The sequence below is a fragment of the Ruditapes philippinarum genome, unplaced genomic scaffold (assembly GCF_026571515.1).
Source record: "Ruditapes philippinarum isolate M1 unplaced genomic scaffold, ASM2657151v2 ctg5300_1_1_1_1, whole genome shotgun sequence".
NCBI lineage: Eukaryota > Metazoa > Mollusca > Bivalvia > Venerida > Veneridae > Ruditapes > Ruditapes philippinarum.
Window position 1 is genome coordinate 68,554 of NW_026867086.1, and position 25,801 is coordinate 94,354.

General features: G+C 31.8%; 2 protein-coding genes across 2 annotated transcripts in view; both read right to left on the bottom strand.

Annotated features, from left to right (window-relative positions):
- LOC132734787 (tyrosine-protein kinase HCK-like) overlaps positions 1-25,801 on the bottom strand; it is a 77,914-nt gene that overhangs the window by 35,382 nt on the left and 16,731 nt on the right. Inside the window, exons 7-14 of the mRNA XM_060721638.1 lie at positions 25,292-25,357; positions 23,579-23,644; positions 22,511-22,576; positions 21,904-21,969; positions 19,926-19,991; positions 19,249-19,311; positions 17,492-17,554; positions 10,857-10,919 (exon numbers count right to left, since the gene is read on the bottom strand). Coding sequence (XP_060577621.1) covers positions 10,857-10,919; positions 17,492-17,554; positions 19,249-19,311; positions 19,926-19,991; positions 21,904-21,969; positions 22,511-22,576; positions 23,579-23,644; positions 25,292-25,357 — 519 coding nt within the window. The remainder of the gene's footprint in view (positions 1-10,856; positions 10,920-17,491; positions 17,555-19,248; positions 19,312-19,925; positions 19,992-21,903; positions 21,970-22,510; positions 22,577-23,578; positions 23,645-25,291; positions 25,358-25,801) is intronic.
- On the bottom strand, positions 2,298-10,178 carry LOC132734790 (tyrosine-protein kinase SRK3-like). Its single transcript, XM_060721640.1, has 8 exons — positions 9,973-10,178; positions 8,651-8,742; positions 8,184-8,345; positions 7,548-7,679; positions 6,079-6,329; positions 5,552-5,702; positions 5,213-5,347; positions 2,298-4,574 (listed from the first exon to the last, which is right to left on the bottom strand). The coding sequence occupies exons 3-8, from the start codon at positions 8,338-8,340 to the stop codon at positions 4,285-4,287; spliced, it is 1,116 nt and encodes a 371-aa protein (XP_060577623.1). The 5' UTR covers positions 8,341-8,345; positions 8,651-8,742; positions 9,973-10,178; the 3' UTR covers positions 2,298-4,284.

Below are 25,801 nucleotides of genomic sequence, written 5' to 3' on the forward strand. Positions count from 1 at the left end.
TTTTTCCGGAAGATATCTCCTATACGCATTGAGGATTTTTAATGGTCATTCATAGAAAGGCTTAGCACTATAAAGCGGTGTCGCTCATATGAACAAGGTCAAAGATAAAAAAAATCAATGAAAAATGCTTGTCCAGGGCATAATTTCTACATGCATAGGTAGATATCAATATAACTTTATATAAATGTTCCCAATTGTGAGGCGGGATGTCGCGTGCGAAATTCAGCTCCCTGCGACCAAGGTCAATGTCAAACATAAACTTCAAAGTTTTGAAAGATGAAAAATATGAAGATGTGTATAGAAACCATTAAGTTTTCATTTATTTGTGGATTACAACACAAATGGTCATTATCATGAATATGGTTATGGCACGTGTAATTCGAAGGTCAATATAAGCAACGTTAAAGTTACCTAAGATGATGATTATGTTTGGAGAATATCTCCATGCATGGATGAATTTTTTTTTTAAGTCTATGGAAATTTTATTTAGTTTAGTTTTTTTTCTTCTATTTACTCCTCATTTATTTCGGGATTGTACCACAAATGGGCATTTTCGTCTCTTTGGCTGTCACTTATTAGATTCAATTTATGCAAGGTTAAGGTCACTAAATATAATTTAAATCAAAATTTTGTCTAGAGCATATCGCCTATATGCGTCGAAGATTTTTTGTAATACTTTATAGAAATGTGTATCACTATGAGATGTGTTGCTCCACACATTATCAAGGTCCCTAGGTCAAAGAACAATGTACACTTGAAATAACTTGGAAAGAACGTGTCTAGAGCAAACCTACATTCAAAAGGGAATTTGCATATAAATTTGCACAACTGTTAACAATGTTAAGGCGGAGTGTCGCGCACAAGTCATGTCCCAGTGACCAGTGTCAAGGTCACACATAGAGGTCAAAATTCAGTGGTCAGTGAATATACTAGTACTTCTGTATCGAAACGAAATAAGGAGTTACCATAGCATGTTGATATTGAAGTATTATCATACCAGTATGACATTGTAGTAATCTTATAGAAGTCTTTGATCTTTGGACAGTTTAATTTAAATAAATGATCGCGCATCATGCGAGCTATGCGCTGATACCTAGCACCAGCTCTGTTTATAAATAACACATAGGTTTGTGAGTGATAGTAAAATATAATCCCGAGGAAAATATTTTTACCCGATGCGTTAGCTTCTGATGATTGGAAACTATTTCCTAGCTTTTTTATTTTGATTTGTCCAACTTCCTATCTAACTGATCCAATACTAATGCCAGTCTTTGGGAACCATTTAACCTATCTAAAATTTAAAGTTTGGTATGCTTATCAATACAATATGTGTGGTTTTGATCTCAAAAAAATGATAAGTGTGCTTTTTCTTTAGTAACGAATCTTTATTTCTATTTACCTTCCCTGGTGTTTAAACTTGTACTTTTGTATAAGAACTACCTTTCTACATACCTTTCTCGAGTCATTTAATGTACTACATGTTAACTTCAACCATTTATAGATATATTTTCATATATTTAAGAAGATTATTCTTTTTTAAATGTGGATTTAGTTTTACTTTAATTTAGAGTTTTATACGTCTTATTGTGCTAACAGCTCGATTATTCCTGGCTTTTTTGCCAAATTCAAAGTGCGACATACCGATAGTGTTTGCTTAGATATGTTGCTTTCGCACGATATCTTTTATCACATAGACGACACGTATGTTCCTTTGATAATTCGGGGCGATGTCTTAAGTTTCCATCGACTGTAAATAACAAACTATACGGTCCTGTTATGATCATAAAAGATGAATTCGATTTTCATACGTTTTAAAGATTTTTTATGGAAACAAATAAAGCAATGCTGAGGTTGGATTTAGTATTTAAGGACAGTCTTTGGTGACAAATTTTCGGCGTTTTAATTATTTAGAAAGTTCTGCTGAAGTTACATGGAATACTCATATAACGAAAAATGCTCATAAGTAAAACTATTACATTTTTGTCCGAAGAAAAACCCTGACATCTTTGCGCAAAAATGTTGTAATTGATATAAACGTCAGCACTCTATATCATTGAATGTAAGTGAATTGATAATTTTCATACAGTAGTTGATGATTAAGCTAGACATGAAAAAAATAAAGAAAAGTTTATACGACGGTATTCTTGTAAGACACGTAGTGAATAACAAATCAAGATGTAATTTGAAAAAAAATGTTCGTGCTTGATAATTTTAAGAATACATAAGTATAATATTATTGTTACTCTGTTGGCATGAAAGTCGACAAACACATTTCGAAAAAAAAAATTATTATTTCTTTTTATTACCGAGCAAGACAATAACACGATAACATGAGCAATGCATATTTATAAGTATATATATGAAAATCATTTTCCTGCTAGGAAGATCTCTGAAAGCAATTCCATCGATTACACTGTATGTACAATTTCTGGGCAAAAAATACAAATAATAAGTTTTTTGTCGTGTTTTCAAACATCAAATATGTCAACATGACCCGTTTTGTAAACCAATTTGTTTAGGAAATATTCACATTAGAATGACAAGCACTGCTTGCTGATTCTTGTTTTCTTATTTAACATTTCATATATTCTGTATAAAACTGAAAATGTCATGCACATGTATTGTTTTGAAACTGGCAAATCACAAAAAACAGCTCTCAAAACAGTTTTTAAATAAATGCAAACAATATAATCAATCCCTAAATATACTCAATTACAATACACAATGATATTAAATGTATTTAACTATGTACATGTATGTCATCTTGGATGAAAAACTAGATCTAAGGAAATGAAAATTGAAAAATCTTGTTATCACTCTAGTGGCTATTGTTTACGTCCAAATATCCTGAAAATTGTGTCAGAAAGGTTGTTGAGATTTTTCTAGCGCTAGCTTGAAAATGTCTTATCTGGGGTTAATTGTTCCTGTTTAAATACCCAGGAAATTAGACAAAACATTTGTTAATAATCTCGCTCACGTTTAATTATGGATCACTTAGAGTCAAAAACTAGGTCACATCGCCAAAATATGGAAAAAACGTGTTCATACTCTAGAGGCTACTGTTTCAGTCAAAAAGCCCTGGAAACTGGTTGGAAACGTTGTTTTGATTATTTAATAACGTATGGGTAATAATTAGATAACACTTCTGGTATGTATTTTGTTAATAGCTGTCAAAAAACGGACAAAATAAGCCTTTAGGAAATTCAACTAGGATTATTGATTCCTTCAGTTGAGAAGACAATTTTAAGCCATACAACCAAATTACCAAGAAAGCATCAAGAATCTTGTCCTGAACGGCTTTTGTTTGGGGGGATCAGAGCGAAAAATTAAAGCAATACATATTGTTACTTTAAGGTAAGGGCATTTAAATGAAGCATTCACGGAATTATGAAACTTTGTATGCGTGATATCATTTGTGTTGGATTTCTCATTTTTGATTCAAAACAAAAACATTAAACGTCTTTCTTTCTACTTTTATGGTTTAAATCGGATATCAAACATTTTTTTTTCTATAGATATCCTCCAACTTTACATTTACATCATCATCAACATATAAATGAACTAAAAATGTGTCCATAGGACACGGATGCCCCCACACGCCACTGTTCTGTCAATCTTATGACTCTAGGTCAAATATATTTTTTGGACTACATGTGTCACAAGTTGAAAACTAAAAATCAACAAAGGGCCATAATTCTTTTAAATTTGGTCGAAACAAAAATTCCTTCCTTTACTGCCATTTACACATTAAGGTTGTTCATACCTGGAAGTTTAAGCAAAATCTGCCATCTGGTTTAAGAGGAGTTGCATTCACAAAATTTCTACCTAGTATATAGTGAAAAAATCAACAAAGGGCCATAATTTTTTTTAATTTGGTCGCAGCAAAAATTCCTTCCTTTACTGCCATCTACACATTAAGGTTGTTCATCCCTGGAAGTTAAAGCAAAATCTGCCATCCGGTTTAAGCGCGGAGTTGCGTTCACAAGATTTCGGGACGTGCGGACAGACGGACGGACGGACGGACGGACAGACAGACGGACGGACGGACGGACGGACAGACGTACGGACGGACGGACAAGTGCAATGCTATATGCTCCCACTTTGTGGGGGCATAAAAACAAAATCTTAGCATTTCTTCCGTACAATATCATTTAAAAGATAAAAAAGTATCCTCGTCTTTTTAATTTATCTATTAAACAATACTTAAAAAAAGAGATTGTATATCTTTACTGCTTACAAAACTGGCTAAACATGAAAGAAATTCGGTCTATGTGTTATGCTTTTTTACATGCACACGCACGCATTTTTAGTATCTTTCTCTGTTTTAGGCTTTACTTTTGCTCTGTCTCTGGTCTTTGTTTCTGTTTCAGAAAGATGCGGTTTTTTATCTGGACTAGCATAATTGTTGAGCAAAACTAAAATGTTTAAGAATGTGGGTCTTTTTGTAGGAACTTTGTCCCAGCAATGCAACATGATGTCATATAATTCTCGTGGACAAAGAATAGGTCCATCATCAGGCATTTTCATCCTATATCCTTTTATAACTTTATTTTTTGTTTCGTCATTGCTCATACCTGAAAAAATGATACCGCATACCTGTGTCAAAAATATGTATTTTTTTGTTATAATATGAAATTGTGAATTTAGAATTATCTGCACAATTTGTTTGTGCTAAATATTAGAAACCTTTAGAAGAAACATCCACTTTACCCGGATAATTCTGCAAAGATGGCTTTACAATTATATTATTTCTGTTTTTGGCGATTTTCGTAATTTAATACTCTGATATTTAGAGTAAACATTGCTTATCCCTGTCGTATTGTTTCAGCAAATATATTTTAGACAAATGACTAAAGTTGAAATGTGATCTTAACAGCAAAGTTGGGATTGATAAGGCAAATAATTATGGTGAGAAGTCATGTTGTTAGGTTTTCTTTTTCACAACACAGAGAATATATGTTACAATATTTACTGAAGTTAATTCCTGAAGCACAATCAACTAAAGCCATTAATCAAGAAAAGAAAAACATATACAAACAACGGATAAGCCAAGAGCGGGAAACAAAATTATTATTACTTGAAGCAATACAGACTCTAGTTTCTTGCATATACCCCTTTCCTCAATGAACATCTTGCGACTATTTCAACTTTTCTTTAAATAACCTTTATTTGTTTCATTTTCAATAATGCTTAAAAAGATCGACTTGCAAACCTGGGTAAGGTATCTTTCCAAAAGTAATCATCTCATAAAGTAACACACCAAAGGCCCACACATCTGAATGAGTTGTGAATTCACATTCATTAAACACTTCCGGTGCAGTCCACTTAATTGCAAGCAGTTCTGTGTCTGTAATATACGATACATTTCATGTTTTCATTAATAGATATCATTATAGCAGTAATAAAAACGTTTGGAACAATACATATTACCATTCACACAATAGGAAATAGATATTAATATAACCAGAGAAAAATGAGTAAAATGATGCAAGCGTATATACTTTAACATGATCACCGTCGGACCTTATTAAAATAGAAATATTGAACCTACCGTGTGAAACATAACAATCATTCTGAAGCCTTTTTGCCCTTCCAAATCCGGCAATTTTGAGCTTATTTCCATGCCCGACAAGTATATGTCCTGTCCTAAGATCTCTATGGACAATTTGTTTATTGCACAAATAATCCATACCTTTTGAAATCTAGGGAAGTAAGAACGAAAGATTATGTTCCAAAAATGGTTTTCCTTGTAAACATAAATAAATATGTAAAAGAAAGCTAAGCTTTGCCAAAAAAAGGCAAGGCTGACACATAAATGCACATATTAGATATTATTTCTTTAGTATATTTGTTGTAACTTGTTGAAACATGGTAACTTGTATTCTGAGATGATGTCATTTTGGAGTGATTGTGGAACATTGCTTTAAGTTTTTTTATTTATTTACTTTATTATTATAATTACTGTTGTGTAAAATTGAATACAATAATTATTATGATGATAATAATAGTCTTAATAATGAACAAGTTTAATAGTAATAATGAGAGAACTTCATATCATAACAATTAAAGTTGATCGACCTGAATTGCCATATCAAGAAGTTGATCGTGTTGTATGGTCTTTCCCATATCTTTTCTGAGATAATCAGTGAGTGTACCTATTGTTATCATGTCAAAAACCATCAGGAACGGTTTCTCTTTTGTGATCACGGCTAGCAAATTTATAATTTTATCATGCTTTAATCGCTTCAATATATCTATCTCTGTCAAGAAGTCTTTAATCTCCAACTGACTATATTGTTTAATTGTAACACCTCGGTTTCTCCATACACCTGCGAATAAAATACATGTACAAATGTTGCTGAAATGCATAAATTGAGGAATTTCGCGCAAGAAAATGCGCTTTTACAGATTCCTTACCAAATCATTCCTAAACACAGGTCAATGTCTATTTAGATTAAGTATAGCTGTAAATTATTCCCGATGTTTTGTCAATCATTTAAATTGCGAAATTATACTTATCGTATGCACTGGCCATGAGAGAAGGACCAGATATTAAATTTTAAAAAAAGCTTTGACTAATGCCTACCTGGTAAGGAAAGTAATTCCAATACAAACAAGGCTAACACAACTTAAATTTGACATGACATAAGTGCAACATTGTTCTGTTTGTGTCACTATTACAGTCAGTAATAAAACATGATAATGGAATAGAAAATCAAAGTATGTACATTTTCTTTTTCACCTATTATGATACCCATTTTCTACAAATTACAACAACTAATGATTCTAAGAAATACATTAATCTATTTGTGTAAATAAGCCAAAACAAAAACTTTCATCGACTTTATTTTTCAAAATATCCTTGACATGTTTCGCGGCAAATGGTATACCATGATACAATAAAGGGAGATAAATCAAATACACGCATATGGCGAAGGGAGGCTACACATTAGTTTTCCTTACATACTCGTAAGTTCTCTTCTAGCTGTATTTAATCTGTAAGTCTCTGATCAGTATTATTATTTTTGCAGTCCATTTGCCGGACTAATTATTTTGATATCTTTTCTACTAGAACTTATACTACGTTCCGAATTTATTTTTAGCTGTAAATTGAAGGGATTTATTGATAAAAATCGGGTCCATTGACAAAATAATTATAAACAGAAATAGCAAGTTATCATGATTAAGATAGTCTGGTATTATATAAAAGTGTCCGCGGTAAAAAATTCTAAAGATTTATATTTCTTGCCGTTTATGAATCTGCTTTATGTACTATCATAGCAAATATCTCTAAGCTTGTGCTAACAAAGCAAAGATCTCTAAGGTACGTTTCCATGTATTAATTGCTAACTGGCATTTATATCTATTACTAAGCGGTAACGTAAATAATAAGAATTTGTATGTAATTTCAAGTAAGACTCATTCTTATATAAATATTGAAGCAATATTATTATAATTATTATAATATGGATTGAAAGAAGACAGAAATAAAAGCATATAAGTTTCAGATATCTTAAGATACATTTAAGAAAGGCTTTGAAACGTACCCGTGCTTAAATTTGGACCCACATTTTGACGGATTGCCACCAATTTTGCGTGTGATTCTAGATCTCTGAAAGGCACGTCGGGAATCGTTTTGGCAATTTGTTCTCCTAGGCACAAGCCATTAATCGAATTATCTAAAATTAGATTGGTTATTTTAAAGTTCGTGTGTATGAAAAGTAACTATCATGTACAGCACGTATACTTTTTAAGAAATACGTTCGTTTCGGGTGATATATTTGAAGTCCATACTTATGAAGTATAATTATTTTTCCTGTAATTTAAAAAAAAAAGAATGACAAATGTTAAGTTCAATGTTATGGTCTCCGTGCTGGGTTGATTTCTATAAAATAAGACTTCAGTTAAAAGTAACTTAAACAATACATTCAGCTTATCACCATTTCAATATCGTATATCAAAACATAACTACTACAGAATCTGCAAAATCTTAAAATGGATAGAGGAAGGCATATGGAAGGCATTTGTCTCTTCTCGTGAACATAACTGTATGCGTAAAAATCAAAACGATTATTCAGTTATATAATATCCACAAATCTTGACCAAATATATATATTACAACGTATATATATACGCTATATGATCGCCCATATTCAAAGAAACGACCAAGGCAAAGACCTTACCTTGATAGTATTTAATCAGCGCAGTCATATCGGCAAACAGACGATCTTCTGTTGAAAGACGAAATCTCCCGTCGTTTGACCAAAATATTCTGTAATGTTTGATTTTAACTGTATTTTCTCCCATCTCTGACTCTCTAATGGATAATGCCAGTGACATTTTATCTAAAATAGAATAAATATATCGAGATAAACTTGTGTTTTTGTAAACCTAAGGCCTGGAAAGTCCATGACTACTTCACTATTCTTTTTTTTATTAACTTCGGTGTCGAAGGTGTTCAGTCTTAGAATCGTGCATTTTTATCATGTCAATTTTATATTAAAAAAAATGTTTTATTTTGTAAATGAAGAATAGGAATGCGACAGCTGTGAATTTCTATGTCGCTTTTGCTCCCTTCCGAAGAAATAAAAAAGCTTAATTTATATAACAACATGGATGTAATGTTATTATTCTTTAACTTATTATTTACCGGATGCGGTTCTTATGATAAAAGCTCCTGGTCCAAAATGAGGTGTCGACAGCTGACTAACTGTTTCTTTTTTGTTCAAGTCATGCCACCAACTAGTAAATTAAAAAAGACATAACATTTAGATTTTTTTTTTCTTTTTTATGTAGGCAATTTATCTGTAACTGAGATATTTTAGTTAGAGTGCCCCCATAAAAGTCGTTCGGTTTCATTATGATGTAATTGATGCTTCTAATATAAATTTGCTGTTAATTCAAGATTTCTTCTTGAAAATCAAACACACTACAATTGATATTGAGATTTTACTGTTTGTAATTTACATTTTGATAATAATTAGTTTTTGTGGTCGTCTTAAAAAATTAATTGATCCTTCGACGTCATAATTTTAATCCAAACACAAAATTAAGGTTAATATTTCGAGAAGCTTTCTTATCATTTAAGAATTATTTTTTTTGTTTTGAAAGGCTGTTTGCGACCACGTAATAACCATCATATACGGATAGAAATTGTGCACTTCTAATAGCAGGTTTAATAAAGTGTTGATATGAGACAGATTTGATGCCGACCTATTTTCAAGGATGCCAAAATCAAATTGATGCGAACAGTACATGGTACTCCTCTGAACCTAGATGTTAACTTTCCCTTTAATCAAATACTTCCTATTTTATCTCTATAAAATGATTATCACATTTCAACAAATAGCCGGTACATATTCTAATTATACACATTAAAATCTTAAGGTAGACATAATTCAATGGTTTTATTACTGATAAATAGAGATATACCTTTTGAAAGATTTAATTTAGTAGATGATCCTAAATATACAAAAGGATCGACTCGGACATTTTGTTTTGCAGATGATTTACAATGTGAATAGTAGAGTTCTTCAAAAGGATGACTTCCATCACAGAATACAATTAAAATTCAAAATGACTTTGTGAATCAGACGTATTGTAACCATCAGAAAAATATCTTATGATAAGGTTTATGTGTTTACAAAGACGAGTAAGATTTTGAGGCACAATGATCTTTTTACTATCTTCCTCCTAAGTGAAACAAAAAGCATATACGAATAACTAAATGCAGATCATTTAAACACGGAATTGGTTTTCCCGTCTTTTTTCAAATGTTTTTAAGAACATTCAAAGATAAATTATTTTTTGATGTTTTAATTCGCGAATACATTACCAAGTTAAAAGGCCAGCTTTAGTTCATATTACACAATGTAAGGAACCTGTTTATATCTTCAGTCGTAGTAGTCGATATTCAAATCAAAAACAAATTAATTAATAATTCTTATCTGTTTCAAGATCAGTGTCACTTACTCTTTTAAGTAATATTTTTTGAAATCTGTAACAACATAATTTCTCGGTATGAACCCTTTCTCTCCTGATCTCTGGTGTGTTGCTTTTATCCATGTATTGTTGTCACTTAAATGAGGACGAGATATGCAGATTAAAATGGACCACGGTACGTATAAATGAAAAACGTTTCTTTATATAATGTATTAATTAGCCTTTATGAGTTTCAATTCAACTTTTATGCTTTATGACATATGCTACGCTCCCTTAGCACAAAATTAATCAGTGGAACATTCGATTGATGCACAGTACAGTAGAAATATGAATTGTTAACAGAAATATTTTGTTTGAAAAGTATAATAAACGAGCGCAAAATGGAATTATCAATATATATATATATATATATATATATATATATATATATATATATATATATATATATATATATATTTCTTCTAATCATTTCAGTTTATAAAATTAAAAAATGCAAATACTTAAGACTCCGCCTTAAAGTAACGAAAACGTCTCCGGCTTTGAAAGATATTTCATCATTTAATCTTGCATTAAAGTCATACAAAGCTGTCACAAGAATAGTAATGTTCATATCAGCTGAAATGATCAATATACAGTTATGGTCAGGGTAATTTTTCAATCAGATCGAAGAGATATGAATAGATGATAATCGATATTGTAAACAATTAATGTCATTTTGTCAACAAAATGAATTAGAAAGTAAAAATGTTTTATCGTATCCTTAAAGTGTCAATAATGTATATGCCAAGTTTTTTTTATCAGGATACAGTTTTAGTACATGATGTAGCAGAGGCAATTATTTTAATATCAAATAATTATCAACAATAAAAAAAATTTTACAGAAAGAAGCATTTATTTTCGCCACAGGAACTTACTTTCTCCTTCAGGAACAAACTCTTCGGAGCCCATTTCAAGCTGTATCTCAGTCCCGGATTTGTCTTGAATAAAGAAACAAAGAAAATCAAACAAGTTATGCTTTCAAATACCGGGGTACATTATCAAATGGCCACATAGTAAAATAATAATTACTTTTTAGTTAAATACAGACAGAAAAACTTAAGCAAAATATTGATTTATTCTTGTATTATTACATCACAATAAGGGAAAAAAGAATCCAATGAGAACGTCCAAAGCAACAAAATTGTGCAGGCAAAGTAACTTTTTAATAAAGGTGTCGATTTCATCGATTTACCAAGTCTTTTTGCAATAAACGTGTCACTGATTCAGTTTCTTTATACTTCAAAAACTCCGAGATACTAATTTTTTGCTATAAATATATGGAACCTGTTAGAAATATCATATTATTTAATTACAACAAAGTGGTCTCTGACTTAGATATTCCGTCTAATACTCAAACCAATTGAGACTGCAATGTATCTAAATTCTGTAAATCAGATGTTGGCCATATAAACACTGGTAATGTTGATATAATTGCAGACAAAATAATTCGTAAATTATTCTTGAAAGGACATAAATACAGAATTCCTTCTGAGATTGATGTTAATGCTTGTCGTAGTCAGATTGCTGAATCTATAGAGGATTTTTCGGTCAAATGGTGTCGCCGTGAAAATGCGGATAGTAATGCTCTAGTTACATGGAAACGTAACATGTTTAAAATAATTGATTCACTTATTAATTTTTATCGTGGACATAAACATCTTCTGCCACCTTAACCAAGACTTACTTTAAGACATCTGAAAAAGGATATTCTAGATTTTTATTCAAAATTTGTTTTGGTGCCAGCAGACTAGGTGGCTAAAATATTATGATTGTTTAAAGAATCAACATTACATTAACGTTTTGCTTAAGGAACTAAATAGTACTAATGCGTATTCTAAAACTTCTGCCTCCGAAAAAGAAATTGTCAACAATCATATCACTAATATTTCCAATCTTAAAATCCAAATTAATGAAAAAGAACTCAAACTTCCTGAGTCCTAAATTACATAAAGAAACCTTACAAAGCCAGTTTCATTGCGTACTCAACATCTTGCACTACAGGTAAATTTCCTATTCTATTGAAGTCTTGTTTGACTGTCATTAAAACCATTAAATTATGCAATTAAATATTGTGATAAAGTATATGAAAACACAAGACAAACATATCTTTTGGTCTATAAAAAAAATTCTGGTGAAATATTGGATAGATTTAAAAGTAAGAACTATCAAGCTTCAGCTGTCAGAACATACGATTTTTCTACACTTAATACAACTTTGCCAAATAAATTAATTAATGATAAACTAATTTCCCTTATTCAGTAAACTTTTGCACGGAAAAGGTTACCTTTCTAGCAAGAAATTCTAACAAAGCTATTTTTACTAACGGTATTGTTAAACATTATATTTTGTGGACCTGTGACGAAGTTTGTAGAGCACTCTCTTTTCTTAGAGACAACATTTATGTCAGGTTTGGTAATACCATATTTAACAGATCATAGGAATTCCTGTGGGTACTAATTGTGCACCCCTGGTCGTCGATTTGTTGGGGGCTTTTTGCACTGCTATGAAAGAGACTTTATGTTGAGTCTCTCTGAAGATAAACAACAAGATGTTATAGCCGCATTTGATAATACCTACAGATACCTTGATGATATTTTTAATTGAGATCATCCTTATTTTGATCAAATGATGCCTGACATTTATCCCCATGAACTACAATTAAATGAAATGAACTCTTGAAATTTTAGTACATCATTTTTGGATCTTCATATTACTATCAACAACAATTCTATTCGCGAGAAAACCGAAGATAAAAAGACGATTTTAGCTTTTGTATAGTTAATTATCCACATTTAGATGGAGACGTATCCCATTTGATATCTTACGGAGTATATGTTTCTCAGTTAGTCGGATTTGCTAGAGCTTGTAGCAACGTTAAGGATTTCAACGAGCCGAATATTTTGATTACCAGCAAGCTTCTTTAACAGGGCTACTACTATCATAAATTACGGAAATATTTTACAAAATTTTACAATCGTAATTATACCCCCACAGATGAAGTTTTTTTTTTGGGGGGGGGGGGTTATAAAGGAGTCAGCTTGTCGGTCGGTCGGTCGGTCGGTCCACACCATGGTTTCCGGACGATAACTAGAGTTTGGAATGACGTATTGTAATCAAACTTCGTAGATAGCAACCTTATGTGGAAACTCCGGTTTGTATTGCATTTGGACCCCCTGTGGTCAATGTCAATGTCACCGTTACTAAAAATAGAACAATGGTTTTACGGACAATAACTAGTGCTATGAATGAGATATTGTTATCAAACTTGGCGTAAAGCCAGCTTATATGAAGACCTGGATTGGTATTGTATTTGGGCCCCCTGGGGTCAAGGTCACCGTTACTAAAATAGAAAAATGGTTTCCGGAAAATTACTAGAGTAAGGAATGAGATATTGTAATCGAATTTGGTGTATATGAAGCTTATATGAAGACCTGGGTTGGTATTGCATTTGGACCCCCTAGGGTCAAGGTCACCGTTACAGTGTTAGTAAAAATAGAAAAATAGTTTCTGGACAATATCTAGAGTTAAGAATGAGATATTGCTTTCATACTTGGTGTATAGTAAGATTATATAAAGACCCCGGCGAGTATTTATTTTGGACCTCCTGGGGTCAAGATCAAGGTCACTGTTATAAAAAAAAAAAGACAAATGGTTTCTAAACAATAACTGGAGTTTGTATCATAGTTCGGAGACCTTTCTGTTGAAAATGTGTCAGGGTTAAATCGTATACATATACATGCACAGTGCGTTAACTGGAGTGCAGGTATTAGTTACCCGCACTCCAGAGCATGCCCATTGATTGGCTCATTTTTGCTGGGGTTTACATATTGTGACAGCAAAGAAAGGGAAAGCGACAGAAATATCATATTCAGATGTTCGTTCATTGGTTCATTTTTGCCGGGGTTTCATATTGTGACAACAGGGAACGTGTTTTTATGTTTGACTATGATACAAAAGAGAAAGAACACCAAAACACTCGGTAATCTGATTAATACTCGGGGGCTACGCCCCCTCGTACAAATCAGATAACCTCGTGTTTCGGTGCTCTTTCTATTACTAGGAATGAGATATCGTAATCAAACCTTTTGTATAGCAAGCTTATTTGGAGACCCAACATACGGTTACAATCAATTGAAATATTTCTTTGTACACAGTTGATAGTTTGTGTTCAATTTTTTTTTTCAGAATACTTATTTTCAAGATGTCAAAGTTGCTTGTGGGGGTATTAATCACCTTCAAAATAGGTCTAGTTTTGGTTAATTTTAACGTGCAATAGTGATTTAAAAACTCTTCTGCGACGAAGGATTGGCCAGTCTGGTTTTTATGGCGATGTGATTTACAAAATAGAGAAAATAAGAACCCCAATAGAAAGCCAAACGCGGCCAAAATTGAAACTTCGTAAAGTTTTTGGTCATGGTAATTTTTCTGCTGTTTTTACTAAAATCATTAATCGTTTTATTAAAAGTGTTTATGACCCTACTATTTTAAGACATACTGCATGTTTAGTGTCCAACCCTTGTACAGTTGGACATTACGCTTTCTTCTTTTGATTACATCTGATAGACCAATTGGAAAACTCTATGATGGACGGTTCTTAAAGCCCTTTGGGACTTAATTGTCTTAATGTTCGTCTTCTATCTTGCTTCGTCGTGCCCTTGTAGGTAATTTTCTTGTTGCTCTGTCTTCCTTTTGAACATTAGAACTTTTGTTATGGTCATTGGGTTTACTTTTATATGTTTCTATATGATCATTTGTGTGTTATACTTATTTAACTTTTATAACCATAACAACTGTTAGAATTTCACTTGGCGGGATTCATTTTATTTACACTGTCTCGTTTATAGAAACACGATGGGGCTAAGAGTAAGGTTTTGTGCACCATTTGCCAGTTAGACCTCCACAGCAGTAATAGTGCTGCTTGCCGTTCCAAGGCGGCGCCCCCCTGCGTTCTTCAGATATATGTCTATGTTGTTTCATACTGTTTTTGCGACACTTTTGCTTGTGCCCCTTGTTGTTTTCTCGTCTACTGTAGGTATCTTGCCCTTTCCCCTAGTTTTATTTCTTTAATTTACCACCCCCTCCCTTTCTTTCCTTGGTCTACTGTCCCCTTTCCCTGTGCCCTTTGACTTTGTAGACCTATTATTCAATCATTTATTTGTTTGTTTTCTTTGAATTTGTTATCAGTTACAAATTACTTTCTATTATTCAATCCTCTATTTGTTTTCTGAAAATTCCTTATCGGTTGCAGATTGTTTATCGTTTTAGTGATTAACCTGTCCTTGCTCTGCCTTGTGCCCTGTCCTGGTTTTGTTTGGGATACGCATGGGTTCCTTGTCGCTGGTTCTTGTTGCTGGGTCGTGTGGGGTTTGCGTTTATTGAACGCTGCCTTTCCTTGTTGATCTTGTTTATCATATTTAATTGGTATGATTGAGCCTGTTAAGTAACTTAGAAATTGGCTCTTTATACAACTTTTAAACGACGTTCATTTGTGACATAAAGACATGTTTCAAGTTTTTTGTTTTCAGCTACAAAAATTGAATGTCCTTTTTTCTGATCGACAAAGCCTTATTTGAAGACAAGTCTTCTAACAGACATAAAGTTACTATGAAAAGTGAGAGGTGCTTCTCTGTCAGATAACACGAGTTTGGAAAATATAAATAATATGCAGCAACTCACTTTGTCTTCTCCGGTCCTAGATCAGAAATATTTAACATTTGTTATAGAATTTTCCTTAAACTTTACTGAACATTCATCACTTTTATTATCCGATGAATTTTATTATTATCTTAGGACACAACAATACTGATTATTGTTGCTGTGCTGCTGAATAGGATGCCATTTAATAAGTTCGAATAAATGGTTTCTTTTCATCTCCTTGCTTCGACAGGGGACTGAAATATAACCTCAATATATTTAACTGAAGTCAAAAATAGAAGGTAGCAAAATATAACCAAAATAGTACGTTGACCGCCATACAAAACACTTATTCACTATAAATAGACAAAATGCCAACATGCCAGAAAATCAAAAGAGAGTTCCTCTATGTGACAAATGAATATTTTTTCCGGAATTCTTGAATTGTGTAACAATTATAGGAATTAAGCATGTTTTGAGCAATAACAAGAAGTATCTTCAAAAACATGATACTGGGACAAATTTAAACTGCTTTTATTTGCATAGGTTACTTCGGAGTTTTTTGCATAGAATTTCGTAACACTGCAAGTATGTTTCTAAAAAACAGTCGTGTTTTGTAAATGTGCAATTCACTTACGTATTCATGTACACATTATTATATACTTTATAAGATGGCAAGAAATTAATGGAAATTTTGAAATTTGTATAAATTGAACATGTCAATAACCATATAATACTAGAGAGTTTTGAAACTTAACATGAGCTACTACTGATACTACCACTAAAGTTCGGGATTTGGTGTCTTTCAATGTACACATGAGTGTCCGTATTCATATACACATTATTTTATACTATATGAATATGCAAAAGAAAAAAAATGAAATTTTGAAATTTATATAAATTGAACATCAATAATCATATTACTACAAGAAAACTTAACATAATCTTCGTCTGAAAGTACCAGTAAAGTTCAGGATTATTTTATTTGCATATGCGTTTTCAGGTTGGTAAGCGTTATTGGTAGCCTCATTATTTTGTACAATACCATTGTAATTTATTACTTTTATGTTAATGGTATGTTTATAATTCTGATGTTTAATAAACTATTCACTAGTTTACTAAAATATAATTACATATGGCATCATATCTTTAAAGAGCATTTCAAACAATTGAAAATATAAGTTTACGCCCTTATGATATTCAATTAACAACTATTCAAATATTGTTAAAGGGTATAATGCATACATGTGAATGAAAATAAACACCAGAACAAGCGAGAATAAATGACATATAGGGATTATCTTGTAAGGACTGGAGCAAGTTACAACATTTGGTTTTCACTATAATATCAAAACTTGAAAGAAATTGATTAAATCAGATAAAAATGATTGCATCAAAAGGTGAATCGAGAAACGAATTGAGGTCAAAAGATTGATTCTGGACCCAATTTACAATTTATCACAGTCATGCAGAGCGGGTGCTTGTGTAACAGTAGGATGAACGTTTCAGTTTACACAAAAACGCACGCTCTTGAAAATACGCACACACTTTACACGCTATACGAACGACCGTTACACGCACTTTACCAAACGAAATACGCAGACGCACGTAAAATGATAAACGCTAAACGAAATACGCTAAACGGTAAATAATAAATGATATTGTTAACAATTAACGTCATTGTGTCAGAAAGTAAATATGTTCTATCGTATCATTAAAGTGTGAATTTTGTCAATTTTGTGAATGCCAAGATGTTTCATATAGATACAGTTTTAGTAAATGATGTAGCAAAGCGATTATAACTATGAAATAATTATTAACAAGAAAATCCAACTGTTGCAGATAAAAGCATTTAATTTTTGCCTCGGGAACTTACTTTTTCTTTCAATATCTATCTCTTCGGATCCCATTTCCAGCTGTTGATCAGTGCCTGATGCGTCTTTAATATAGAAATAAAGAAATTTAAAAAAATGAGCTTTTAAATATCAGAGTATATCATAAAAGGGACACATAGTGAAGTAATGTTTACTTCTAAGTTAAAGGCAAGAAGAAAAACTTAAAAGCAAATCTTGATTGATTCTAGTATTATTGCATCACCACAATATGGGGGGAAGAATCCCTTAAGAACGTTCTAAACAACAAGCATGAAAATTTTGCAGGCTCGGTTTGATTGACCCTGCTCAAGTCCTTAGAAACGTTATGTTACTAATCCACAAAGCATTCTTTGAAGACAAACCTCTCTTTCTAACAGACATGAATTTACTATGAATAGTGAAAGGTGCTTCTCTGTCAGATAGCACTAGTTTGGAAAAAATAAATAATATGCAGCAAATCTCTTTGTCTTCTCCGGTTCTAGATCAGAATTTTAAAACATTAGTTATCGAATTTTCCTACAACATTACTGAACATTTCTCATTTTTATTATCCCATGAATATTATTATTATCTCAGGACACAACAATACTGACTGTGGTTACTGTGTTGCTTTAACAGCACCATGTTGTGGTGACAGAATTACATCCCTATTCTATTCATGAATGGGATGCCACTTTGCTTCGACAGGGGTTAACTGAAGTCAGAAATAAAATGTAGCAAATATAGTCAAAAAAGTGCTTTGACAGCCATACAAAACACTTATTCACTATAAATAGACTAAATACCAACAAGCCAGAAAAGCAAAAGAGTGTTCCTCTATGTGACAAATGATTATTGTTCTGAAATTATGTAACAATAACAAGATTTAGAAATGTTTTGAGAAATAACAAGTGTCTTAAAAATATGATACTCGGACAAAGTAAAACTGCTTTTATTTGCATAGGTTAGTTGTGAGTTTTTTTTGTTTTTGTTGTTTTTTTGCATAGAATTTCGTACCACTGCAAGATATTTTTCTGGAAAAATAGAAAACAGTTGTGTTTTTTAAATGTACAATTTTGAAATTTATATAAATTGAACACATCAGTAACCATATAATACTAGTGTGTATGAAAACTAAGCATGATTTACTACTGAGTGTACCATTAAAGTTCGGGATTTTTTTTATTTGCTGTCTTTCAGTGTGCACATGATTTTCCAGGTTTGGTGAGCGTTATTGTAGCCTCATTATTTTGGACAATACCATGGCCATTTATAGCTCTTATGTTAATGTTAATGTTAATACTTCTTATGTTTTATAAACTATTCACTAGAAAATAAATGACATCTTAAAAGCAGCATACACCTATTTCAAGGGTATTTGTTGACCAGTCAACACTGTTTCCCCAAGGTATCAGGGATGACATATTTAACTGTTTCCAGAGACCATAGGCAGAGGGCAACAGTTCCAAATGTCAAGCCTGATATCAAGGGATAACAGATTACGGTTCCATAAACATTCATAGAATAACTGTTTTGCTACTTTATACTTTGAAATTAACTATAATATATATTTTAACAACAAAATTATAACATTTTTACAAGAGAATCCTACAGACGTTTGATTTTCTAACAATCACTACCGTACACTAATTTTAGCGACGTTCAAGAACCGAATTACCAAATATGAAGTTTATTGGGATAAGTACTGATTTATCCACTTTTTAAATATCATTTCAATTCAATGATTACGCGTTTGTTTATATTTTTGTCTCATTCTTACCTTTTTCAGGTACAAAATCCTCCTGGCCTATCTCAGGTATATCTTCAGAGTAATCTGATGCGTCTGTAATTTAAGGTTAACATAATTTTGCAATATATTGCTACAAAGTACTATTTTCTCCCAAAACCTTAAATATAAACATAAGCAAACATCTATCAATTGTAACACAGCTTAATTAAATATAATAATATATGGCATGATATCACTAAAGGGCATTTCAAACAATTGAAAATATCATTAATTTCCTTACAACATTAAATTAGCAATTATTTAATAAAATACTGCTTAGGTTACAATGCAAACATGTGAATAACATAACGACCAGAATAAACGAGAATTATGCAATAAATGGTGTATCAAGAAGTTAAGATATATTTTAATTGCAATTCTAGATGATTTCACTTGTGAAGTGAAGTCTGCCTTTTCGTGTTTCTTTCTTAATTAATGTGCTTTTAAGTATAATAAGACCCGAACATAATTCCTTTATGTAACATGCTGGTTCCCTATCAAAATACTATACACGTGGTATGTATTGTTTTTCAGGCAAGAAGTTTCGCTGCTTTACAAAATAACTGAAATTTTCTGTCTCAAATAATATACGACTGTGAAGTTTATCGAGATGAATGTTGATTTCATATCCATTCGCGTTTGTTTTAGCCCTTTTGACTCATTCTTACCATTTTCATCAGATACATTCTCCTTCTGGCCGATTTTGAGAAAATATTTAGAATAATCAGATGCGTCTGTAATGTAAAGTTAACATTATCTTTCAATATATTTCGACAATGTAATATTTTCTCAGATAAACGTAAAGATAAACATGAGCAAACATCTAACAATTGTAACACAACTTACTCAAACATAATGATAAATAACATGATATCACTATAGAGCCTTTCAAACAATTGAAAAATATAAGTTACTTTCTTAAGAATATCCTATTAACAAATATTCAATCAAATATTTTTCAAGATAAAGTTCATACATGTGAATAAAATAACGACAGGAACAAGAGGGAATTGTTCAAAAATGACATAATTATCAGATTTTCTTGTAAGGAAACGATCAAGTTACCAAATTTGGTTTACACTTTATCAAAACCTTAAAGTCAGAATGATTGAATCAGATAAAATTGATTTAATCAATAAATGAATGCATGGTGCTTTGATTCTGAAATAGAGAAAATAAGAATCCCTAAACAAAGCCCAACACGACAAAATTGAAAATGTTGCAGGCTCGGTTTGATTAAGCCTGTTTAAGAATGGTACTTTCAAGTGTTAACAACCGTCCACGCACTCTAGCACCGGCTTAAACTGCATTCATATTAAAAATTTGGAATTTTGAAACATCTGCAGATGTGCTCAAATGGCGGTTATCATGGAACCTTAATTGTGACACGTTTGAACCTTTCCATTAAAAGCGGCATATGGTCCTTAACAAAGCCCAACACGAAAAAAAATTGAAAATGTTGCGGGGTCGGCTTGTTGAAGCCTATTAAGAATGGTACTATCAAGTGTAAACGACAGTACCAGCTTAAGTTGCATTCATCATTTAACATGAACTGGTAAGATTTGGAAATTAGAAACATCCGCAAATGTGTACATATGGCGGTTACCATGTAACCTTCAATGTTAGTGACAGGCAAGAAACATTCCATGAAAAGCGGCATATGGTCTAAAGTGAATAAATGCGTTTGCCCTAAACGGGAAAACAATGGGCGGAACTCTATATAATTGAATTTTAAAAGGGGATCATAGGTTAAAAATCCTACATATCACAGATAATACGTCAAAAGACACATTCAAAAATCACGCAGCATATCCTTAGGGTAAATCAACAGTTTTCAAGTGAGCAAAACTGGAACCACCCAACAAGAAAATAGCCAAATGGAAAGAACTAAAATACCAAAAGCACAACAACAATGACGTGCTGAACTATAGATAAGAATTGGAAATATAGCATCCCTGATTGAATGTACGAAGCGACTTTTTACAGAATCCACCTGGCACAAACAACTCTGAAGATGCGATCAATTAGAGATGATAACACCTATAAGTAACCTCAACACGATTCGATTAAAAGGTACCTGCATGATGCTGTACCAAATGGATAAAAAAGGTTGATTGAACCCAGAATACAAATAACCACCGGCATGGAGAGCGGGTGATTGTGTTAGTTTGTGCTGCTTAAAATCTGAAGAAGGAGATCTTTCAATAAATTTAAAATCAAGCATTCGTCACAAAAGATACACACCATTCTTTATGGTTTTCTCATGTTCTGTTTGGTGTGTCAATTTCCCGCGTCTAGGAGTAATGATTTCGTATGAAAATATGATATTTATTCAATGATTGCACTTGTGAAGTGATAGTCTGCGCTTTCGGTTTTCTTTGTTTGTAAAATAGGACCCGAAAATAATTCCTTTATGTAAACTGCTGTTCCCCATCAAAATACTTTACACGTGGTATTATTTAAATATTATGTACTTACAATATTACCAGATATGTGTATTGTTTTTCAAGCAGGAAGTTTCACTGCTTTACAAAAATTATCTTAATTTGTTTTGTTTCAAATTATCAACTTCTGTGAAGTTAATCGAAATGAATATTGATTTCATATTCATTCGCGTTCGTTCTAACTTTTGTGTCTCATTCTTACCTTCTTCATCAGATGTATTCTCCTCTTGGAACATTTTAAGAAAATGTTTAGAAAAACCAGATGCATCTGTAATGTAAAGTAAATATTATTTTGCAATATATTGCTAACACAGCTTAATCAAATATAGTGATAATGACATGATATAACTAACCGTTCGTCACAAGAGATACACATTGTTATTTGTTGTTTTTCTTGTTATGTTTCGTGTGTAACTTTCCCACGTCTAAGTGTTATTATTTATTATCATAAAGTTAAGATATGTTTTCCATTGTAAATCTAGATTATTCTACTTATGAAGTGAAGTCTGCCTTTTCCGGTGTCTTTCTTTATTAATGGGCTTTTAAGTATAATAAGACCCGAAAATAAATCCTTTATGTAAAATGCTGTTTCCCATCACAATACTCTACACGTGGAATTGTTTATACGTGATATAGATACAGTGTTACAAGATATGTGTATTGTTTTTTCAGGCAGGAAGTTTCACTGCTTTACAAGATATCTGAAGTTTTATGTCTCAAATAAAATACTACTGCGAAGTTGTTAATCGAAGTGAATATTTATTTTATACTAATTCTAATTTGTTCTAACACTGCTGTCTCGTTCTTACCTTCTACATCAGATACAATCTCCTCCTGGCCCATTTTAAGGACATAGTCAGAATAAACAGATTCGTCTGTAATTTAAAGTAAATATTACTTTTTAATATATTGCTCTAATGTACGATTTTCTCAGACAAACATTAAGATAAACATGAGCAAACATCTGACAACTGTATCATAGCTTAATAAATTATTATGATAAACGACATGATATCACGAAATAGCCTTTCAAACAATTGAAAATATAAGTAAATTCCTTAATTACAATGTATATCCAATTAACAAATATTCAATCAAATATTGTTTCAAGATATACTCGTAATTCATAGATGTGAATAAAATAACGACCGGAACAAGCGAGACATATGCAATAAATGCCATATACAGATTATCTTGTAGGGGGGGCCGAGCAAGTTACAACATTTGGTTAACATTATATCAAAACTAAAAAACAAATTGATAAAATCAGTTCAAAATGATTAAATCAAAAAGTGAATCGAGTAACAAATGGATAAAAAAGTGACATTCTGAAGTAAATATATAAATTATATAGTCATGGAGAGTGGGTGCTTGTGTAAGTTTATGCTGCTTAAAAACTGGAGAATTTAATATTTCAATAGTTTGAAAATCAGTCAATTGTCACTAGGAATACACATCGTTCTTTATCGTTTTCTCGTGTTCTGTTTGGCGTGTAACTTTCCCACGTCTTAGTGTGATGATTTCGTTTCAAATGTTAAGATATTTTTTAATTGCAAATCTAAATGATTGCACATGTAAAATGAAAGTCTGCACTTTCGATTTCTTTTTGTTATTGGGCTTTTCAGTAAAATAAGTGCCGAAAATAATTCCTGTATGTAATCTTATTTTTCCCATCAATAACTCTACACGTGGTATTGTTTATATATGATATAGTTACAGTGTTACTATATATGTGTATTGTTTCCATGCAGAAAGTTTCACTACTTTACAAGATATCTGAAATTATAAGTCTCAAATAAAATACTACTGTGAAGTTTCTCGTGATACTTATTAATTTCATAATTTGGGTTATTCTAACCATTTTGTTTCTTTCTTACCTTCTTCATCAGAATCATTTTCCTCCTGGTCCATTTTAAGAAAATATTTTAATAAATCAGGTGCGTCTGTAATTTAAAATAATATCATTTTCAATACTAGTATATTGCTTCAATGTACTATTTTATCAGATAAGCGTTAAAATAAAAAAAGAGCAAACATCTAACAATTGTAACACAGTTTACATAAATTTAATGATAAATGACATGAAAACAATAAAAATATAAGTAAATTTCTAAATAATATCCAATTAACAAATATACATTCAAATAGTGTTTAAAGATATTATTCATACATGTAAATACAGTATAGACCGGAACAAGCGGGAATGATTCAATAAATGAAATAATCATACAGATTATCTTGAAGGTCCAGATCAAGATACGATCGGTTTACACTTTATCAAAATCTTAAAGTCAGAATGAATGAATCAGATGAATTCCATTAAATCAATTAGTGAATGGATGATGCTTTGATTCTGAAATAGAGAAAATAAGAATCCCTAAACAAAGCCCAACACGACAAAATTAAAAATAATGCAGGCTCGGCTTGATTTAGCCTGTTCTCAAGTGCAAACGACCGTCCATGCCCTCTAGTACCGGCTTAAGTTGTATTTAACATTATCATGAATAAATTGGTAAGATTTGGAATTTAGAAACATCCGCAGATGTGTACATATTGCGGTTATCATGTCACTGTCAATGTGACACGTAAGAACCATTCCATGAAAAGCGGGCGGCATATGGTCCCTAAGTACATAAATACGTTTGCCCTAATCGGGAAAACAATGGGCGGAACTATATGGATTGAATTTTAAAAGGGGATCAGAGGTTAAAAATCCTGCATATCAAAGATAATACGTCAAAAGACACAGGTAAACATATCCTAAAGGTGAATTAATAGTTTTTAAGTGAGGAATACCGGAAAACCCCAACAAGAAAATAGCCAAATGGAATGAACTAAAATACCAAAAGCACAACAATAATAACGTGCCGAACTATAGATAAGGATTGGAAATATAACATCCCTGATTGAATGTACGAGGCGAATTTTTACAGAATCCACCTGGCACAAACAACGCTGATTAAATAGAGAAAATAAGACCTATAAGTAACCTCAACACGATTCAATTAAAAGGTGCCTGCATGATGCTATACCAAATGGATAAAAAAGGTTGATTGAACCCAGTATACAAATAACCACCGTCATGGAGAGGGTGATTGTGTTAGTTTGTGCTGCTTAAAAACTGAAGAAGATCTTTCAATAATTTTAAAATCAACATTCGTCACAAAAGATACACACCATTCTTTATCGTTTTCTCATGTTCTGTATGGTGTGTCAATTTCCCGCGTCTAAGAGTAATGATTTCGTGTAAAGAATATGATATTTATTCAATTACAATTCTAGATGATTGCACTTGTGAAGGGATAGTTTGCGCTTTCGGTTTTCCTTCTTTGTAAAATAGGACCCGAAAATAATTCCTTTATGTAAACTGCTTTTCCCCATCAAAATACTTTACACGTGCTATTATTTAAATATCGTGTACTTACAATGTTACCTGATATGATTATTGTTTTACAAGCAGGAAGTTTCACTGCTTTACAAATTATCTTAAATTTTATGTTTCAAATAATTTACTACTGTGAAGTTAATCGAGATGAATATTGATTTCATATTAATTCGCGTTCGTTTTAACCCTTTTGTCTTATTCTTACCTTCTTCATCAGATATATTCTCCTCTTGGACCATTTTAAGAAAATGTTTAGAAAAACCAGATGCATCTGTGATGTAAAGTAAATATTATTTTGCAATATATTGCTACAATGTAAAATTTTCTCAGATAAACGTTAAGATAAGCATGAGAAATCATCTTACAATTGTATCACAGCTTAATCAAAATAATGATAATGACATGATATCTCTAAAGAACCTTTCAAACAATTGAAAATATCAGGAAATTCTTTAAAAATATCAAATCAACAAATATTCAATCAAATATTGTTTCAAGATATACTCGTTATTCATAGATGTGAATAAAATAACGACCAGAACAAGCGGGAATTATGCAATAATTGCCATAAAGAGATTATGTTGTAGGGACTCGAGCAAGTTACAACGTTTGGTTTACACTTTATCAAAACTTAAAAGAATTTGATTAAATCAGATAAAAAATAATAGAATCAAAATGTAAATCGAGTAATGAATGGATGAAAAAAAAGATAAAT

Excerpts from the sequence above, each read along its gene's own strand:
- LOC132734790 (XM_060721640.1), bottom strand. The coding sequence starts at position 8,340 with ATGTCACTGGCATTATCCATTAGAGAGTCAGAGATGGGAGAAAATACA. Across the intron at positions 6,330-7,547 it reads GGGTCCAAATTTAAGCACGG|GTGTATGGAGAAACCGAGGT; the intron begins GTACGTTTCAAA and ends TTTTATTCGCAG. Across the intron at positions 5,348-5,551 it reads TGATTGTTATGTTTCACACG|ACACAGAACTGCTTGCAATT; the intron begins GTAGGTTCAATA and ends CGTATATTACAG.